General features: G+C 39.6%; 1 protein-coding gene across 1 annotated transcript in view; it reads left to right on the top strand.

Annotated features, from left to right (window-relative positions):
• PELI2 (pellino E3 ubiquitin protein ligase family member 2) overlaps positions 1-2,909 on the top strand; it is a 136,734-nt gene extending 133,825 nt beyond the window's left edge. The window contains exon 6 of the mRNA XM_008578580.1: positions 1,512-2,909. Within this exon, the coding sequence (XP_008576802.1) occupies positions 1,512-2,078 (567 nt within the window). The 3' untranslated portion in view covers positions 2,079-2,909. The remainder of the gene's footprint in view (positions 1-1,511) is intronic.
• The last annotated feature ends 3,731 nt before the right edge of the window (positions 2,910-6,640 follow it).

Raw genomic sequence — 6,640 nt, 5'->3', positions numbered from 1 at the left:
AGAGGAGTCGGGACCCTCCGTCTGCTAACCTCTCTCCCTCCCAGTGTGTGCGCGACAGCGTCACATCCCTCCAGCCACCCTCCAAACGTCTGGAAGTGACCTTTCTGGAAAGGCACACTAGCTCTTTCACGGTTGTCTAACCCCCCGCTGATGCCCACTGGGCAGCGAGGCCAGCCTGCCCCTCCAGCCCAGGCCACTGGTCCTGCCTGCGCCGGCTCCAGCTGCGCTCAGCTGGCCTTGAACCTTGCTGAACCCTTGTGCTGCCCTCGGTGCACATGCTGTTTGGTATTCTCATACCTCTTTCTGGCTACCTGCTGACTCCCGACATCTTTTTCAAGTCTCTGTTCAAGGAGAACCCCTTTAAAAACTATTTCTGACTTCCATCATCAAGTAATGGTAGCAGATATTTACATAATGTTTACTGTACACCAGACATCATTCTAAGAACTTCATTTGTGTTAGTTTACTTATCCCTCACAACCACCTTATCTAAATTTTACAGAAGGGGAAACGGAGGCACAGAGCACTTCAATAATCTGCCCAAGGTCACACTGCTAATAAGTTGACAGAGCCAGGCTTCAAACCCGAGCAGTCAGCTCCAGAGTGCACACTTAGCCACTGTGGTGCTCCAGCTTCACACAGCACCTCCCCGACCTGCACTCACCCCTAGCTCTGCGTGTCTGCCTCCCACTCCTGCAGAACGAGTCCGTTCAGGATGGGAAGAGGGGTCACTGGTCTGTGACTCCCAGGGCTCAGCACCCATGGGCTCATGGCAGCAGAGGCCAAGTCCTTGCAGACCAGGTCTCACTGTGCTCCTGTCAGCTGCTTATCAGTCTTGTAAGCATGTGGTACACGGCACAGACATCCTTTTACAAATGAAGGCTCATACCGAACTCTTCAGCTTCAAACCTTAGTGATGAAGGATGAAAGGGTCCAGCTGTGTGGGAAGCTGAGGGTGGCCGGGAGTGTTCTGGACCACTGCAGTAACGACTGCAGGGCCCCCAGGGCCTCCCACATTTGCTCTGGCCGAAATGAGGAGGTACTGGTGGGACAGCTCCCATCCCTCATGAGATCAGTAATTGTGTGATGGCCTTAAGGAGTTAATAAAAACCTAAGGAGATTTCTGAAGTTTGTTAAAATAACCACTACCATTAATTGAACACATAAAGCTAGGAATATTGCGCTCAGAGCTTTGTATGTATGATATATTGATATGATACATGATATTTGAATACTATATATAGTGTGTGTGTGAAGCTGAAGGTCACCAGGAGTAATTTGTACATATTATATATAAGTATAAATATAGTATCCCGTGTTCAAATGAGGAAACTGAGGCTCAGGGAGGATAGCTTACTCCCCTGTCCTGTTTTTAGTGGGATAAAGTGCCTGCACATGTTTTCTTCAAAAATGATGTCTTGTTTAATTTGAGAGGAAAGAATGTTGTTGTGACTTGCTGCAGTGATTTGCTGGATTTTGCCTTAAAAGCATGTCTACCAAATTTGTTGTAGGTGGAAAGTGAGACCAACGTCCTGCAGGACGGCTCCCTCATTGACCTGTGTGGGGCCACTCTTCTCTGGAGAACAGCAGATGGCCTTTTTCATACACCAACTCAGAAACACATAGAAGCCCTCCGGCAGGAGATCAATGCCGCCCGACCACAGTGTCCTGTGGGGCTCAACACCTTGGCCTTCCCCAGCATCAACAGGAAAGAGGTAGTGGAGGAGAAACAGCCCTGGGCGTATCTCAGCTGTGGCCATGTGCATGGGTACCACAACTGGGGCCACCGGAGTGACACGGAGGCCAATGAGAGGGAGTGTCCCATGTGCAGGACTGTGGGCCCCTATGTACCTCTCTGGCTCGGCTGCGAGGCAGGATTTTATGTGGACGCAGGACCACCAACTCATGCTTTTACCCCCTGTGGACATGTGTGCTCAGAGAAGTCTGCAAAATATTGGTCTCAGATTCCACTGCCTCATGGAACTCATGCATTTCATGCCGCCTGCCCTTTCTGTGCAACGCAGCTGGTCGGGGAGCAAAACTGCATCAAATTAATTTTCCAAGGTCCAATCGATTGATACCCTTGACAGCCATCTATGACTTTATTAACAAGTTACTGTGAAGATTTTGCCACTAACTCTAGATTTTACCTTTTTGTAACGCAGTTTATTAAGGGGGGGGGAAGACTGGGGCTGGGAAAAAAGAGGGGACACAGTGATGAAACATGGCAGGAGTTTAAAAGTCACCAGTGATGTGTTGCATGCTAAAACAGCAGCATCGTCATTGAAGTCTGCTTGATTCAACCGTAGTATCTTTGTAACAATTGGATTTAAAATGCCATGCTTTAATTTTTAACCATGGGTTTTTAACCAAGTTTTTTTTCCTTTGTACACTTGGATGAGACTTTAAATCTTATTTTACAAATAATTTACAATGTAGGAGAAATTTATTCAGAAGTTGTTGGCTCTTAATGTGCAACCTTCAGTGTTTTGTGGCATAGGGGCTGCCTGAAAGACCCGCAGTGTCTGGGAATACTTGATAACGGCTAGAATCTGACCAGATACCAAAGGGGTAACTCTGTGAAATGTGATTGGTGGACAGGAGACCTTAGGGCACAGGTGGTTGTTTTGAAATCTGGGGCTTTTTTTTCGATTTATTTTTCTTACTCTTCCAGAGAGTGAATATTCATATATGGGGTGTGTGTGTGTGTGTGTGTGTGTGTGTTTAACTTCAGTGGAATTCACTTTATACACTCCTTTATCAAATACTTGACATTTCAAACAAAGAATTTTCTATAACTTTTTACTCTGCCTTTTGTTATTTCTGCCTAATGTGGTTTATCTCTGATACTTATCTTGCATGACCAGAACTGTTCGGTTGATTAAAATATAGCAGTTCTTAAAAATTCATTAACTGAGAGTGATTACTGCAGCAGTAGACATGGCCTAGGCACTATATAATACCGAGTTTATTTGCTTACTGAATTATTTAAGATTTAAGAATGATTAAAAATAAGCTTTTACTTTTTAAAACCACTTCTTGGGATTTCATAAGGTCTTTTTCCCCCCATCCTTAAGCTAAAATTACGTGAGCCTAAAAGCAACAAATCACAGTGATAGTCGTTTTTGTTCCCTTACTTTCCACCATCTGTCACCTTTCCTTGCAGCTTAAGGAGCCCTGTAAGTTTTGAAAATGTTTGCAAATCAAACTAAATTTAAATGTGATCATTAGATATACACAACACTAAGTGGTACATCTGTAGAGATAATTTGAGATTCCTGATTTTGAGAGAGTGAGTGTTTATTTAGGAATAATTAAATCAGAATTTTACATGAGCTCTACCATCCCTCTCTGTTAGTTTCATTTCATTTTGATGAATAATTCTTGGATACTCATTCTCTGTGCTTGATATCAGTAGTATAACTGATCCCAGAATGTAAAGATCCCTTAGGACATGAAACTGCTAGAATCTGGCTGAGATAAAATTGATCCCTGCCACATGGAGTAAGTATTTATTTAAACTAACACCCTCTTAAGTTGATCATTGCAGATTTGGGCTATATTTTTTAACCTTTGTAAATATATATAATTTACATGATTCTAAAACTTGAATTGAATTCCATATCTTGTCTACTGGCAAATATTTTGCCTGTTTTCAGTCGTTTTAACCTATCTGAATACTCTTTTCCTTAAAGTGGTAAGATATATTACTCCTGATTGCTGCTGCTTAATTTAATTTGACTTAATATTTTAAAAGTTCAGCCTCTCAGTTTTAAAATAGCTTTATTTTTCAATGGAGATCACTGTTTAGGATGTGGCATTTTTGTTTCTGGTTTTATTTTGGTTAATTTTTAAATGATGTGATAATCCAGCAACAGTCCTCTTAGTCATAGCTTTCTCAATTCTGTATAGCTTACTCTACCTGCAGACAGAAAATGAAAGAAAAAAGTGGAATTGCCTAGAATAATATGTTGAATAGCTTTTGATATAGTCAGTTTCCAATGATTAGCTTTCACTGGTCAAATATGTCTTTTCAGCCTGTGATTATTTGGGCTCTCAAGAATGATGAAGGAGGCACTCGTTCCCTTTTCTTGCTATATGGCTAGAAAGTGGTTTGAGGGTTCTTGATACCCTGAAAAGTATCTTGTAAGGTAAGTTGTCTTGCATCCAGAAAGGCTGGATTTTACCTGCCCCTCCCCCACAAAATATTTTCCAGAAAGTCATGCTCTGATACAATTCTTCATTTCAAGAACTATATAACATAAATCTAGTAGTTCTGCATGCAACATATGCCCAAAAGTAAAGTTATCTTCCAACCTGAAAAGTTCCTGACTTTTAGTAAATTCAGATAGCTTAAGTGTAAGTTGAAATTTGGGTAATAATATTCCAAGCTCTTTGAAGGGCTCACAGTGAACCACTTCTATCAACTCTACATCTTTTCCTTTGGCTTCCAAGTGAGGTCCCCTTCCACCCTGCCTGGGAAACCACAAGAGGTGGCAAGTATACAGAAAGGACACCCTGCTTATGTTGGCCACTTCTCCTAAGGTCCCCTTATAATTTTCATGAGTGAGATTTATTTTCAGAGTTGAAAGCAATTTAGTTTGTGAGAAAAAAGAACTCTAGCTCACCAAAGTAGAGTAACACAGTTCAGAAAAGGGAACTTCTCAAAGGTCATTTCTGTTCTTATGTCTTGCTTGCCATCACGTTAAAGGATGAGTCCCACACCCCGTGTGTATACATAAGGAAATAGATGATCTTGGTCTCTGCCTGACAGAGATGTCTTTTGCAAATAGAATTCCAGAAGGAAAGCCTCAGTGATGTATTCCCACAGATTTTTTTTTTCAGTTGTTTGTCAGTTTACTAAGAGAAAAAAAAAAAAAAAGATTCAGAGTGGATGGGGTACAACTCTGAGTATTTTTCTAGTCCAGAATTTCTTATTAATAATTGGTGCTGCTGGGTCATGCATGCTGGAACTCTCAACATTTCCCTTATTTGGTTCAGCTTTTTGCAAAAAGGGCTACAGTTCACACTGCAGAGTAAGTATTAGCTTTCTGGGGGTTTTGAGGTATTGTTGTTTTTTTTTTTGTCTTCACCAACTGTGGCCCAAAAGAATTAAAATCTTTTAATATAAATAGAGAGCATATTTATCATTTCTCAATAGTTAATTATAGAGTTTGGTACCTTTGTGCCTCAGGGAAGCCATGTGATATGACTGGTTACAGAATTTCAGGGTTAGGGTTTAAAGAAAGGAGAAAGCCATTGGAAAAATGATGGGCTCCATTAAGGAGACTAATGAATCTGGATGCAGAAATATGCCAGGAACTGGCATAAACATGATTGTAATAGAATTTATTTTCCAGTACTAATGGGAAAATTATTTTAAGTTATTACATATACTGTGTTAGGAAAGTTGAGGAGAACTCTTTTCTTCATAAAGCTTCAATGCCTTTTATTTTTGCTTACATAGAAAAACTCAAACCTCTGTTATTTGGGCTCTCAGTATCGTTATTGGGCACTTTTGAGAGTTTAAGGAGCATGTTTTCTACTTAAGTGTAATATAGATTATAGATTTGTTACCTGAAGTTCTAGGATTTCACTCAAGTTCTTTTCTTTTTAAAAGCCATTCCGTTCTTTGGATGCACATGAAAGGGTGTGTGATCACACCATTGTTATTGCTGGGTAAAAGCTAGTTATCTTCATTCAGTCTTGCCTGATAACAATGGAATTTCAGATAGACAAACCATGGAACCTTGATTTTAAGCCAGGTCCAGCTCTGTTTCCTTGACTGTCGATCTTCTATCCCTGTAGTTTAGCCTTTACATGCTAAGGGTATGAAGTTCCTTCTTCAGTGCTGAAAATAGAGCACAGTTCTGTTATCATTTCTTTATGACCCAAAGGCCAATGAGACAACTTCAGGATCTTTTTTAAAGAATGTAAGCATTATTGAAGCAGTAAAACGAAAGGAGGTGCAGTATTTCTTTTTAGTAAAACTTATATCCTTTCAAATAAGTTTTCACACTCATGAAGAATCCCTAGAGGAAGGTAGGGAAAAACAAATATTTTTCCAGTTCTATTTAACTGTTTCTAAATATGTTTTTAAACAAAAATTTGATGGAAGAGAAGTTGTTTCTTTGTAGCTGAGATAACAAGTTGCTTCTCTGTGTTAAATAGTCTAGAAATTAAGGGTGTGGTCACTTGCCATGTATAGTGTTATGAGCAGTTAAATTTTATGGATATATTTGTAAAATTATTCTTTTATATTTCATGTCAAATTGAAAAGCTTATTTCTTCACTGTTGTACCTGTGGAAATACAAGCCATTTTACAGGAAAAATCTTTAAAAATTATTAAATGAATCTCAGTATGTTTGTGAGTCATTGTCTTCAGACTCTGTGGTCATCAATGGGTTCATCAGGACATTCAATAGGAAGTGAATACAAAGGTAGACTTGATTTTTCCATTTCTCAAACTTCCAAGTTAATCCCAAACAGTTGAGTTAATTATTGTTTTATATTCTGTAGAGTACTTATTTAAATCTGGATTCTGAAAATTCCCCAATTTTTTTATTAAAGAAATTTCACTGGTGCTTATATTATTTCTTGTGACATTAGATCACTGTCAAATAAATCTAACTTCAAAGA

This window comes from Galeopterus variegatus, unplaced genomic scaffold (genome assembly GCF_000696425.1).
Source record: "Galeopterus variegatus unplaced genomic scaffold, G_variegatus-3.0.2 Scaffold1722, whole genome shotgun sequence".
Taxonomy (NCBI): Eukaryota; Metazoa; Chordata; class Mammalia; order Dermoptera; family Cynocephalidae; genus Galeopterus; species Galeopterus variegatus.
This window is presented reverse-complemented; position numbering and strand designations above follow the sequence as displayed.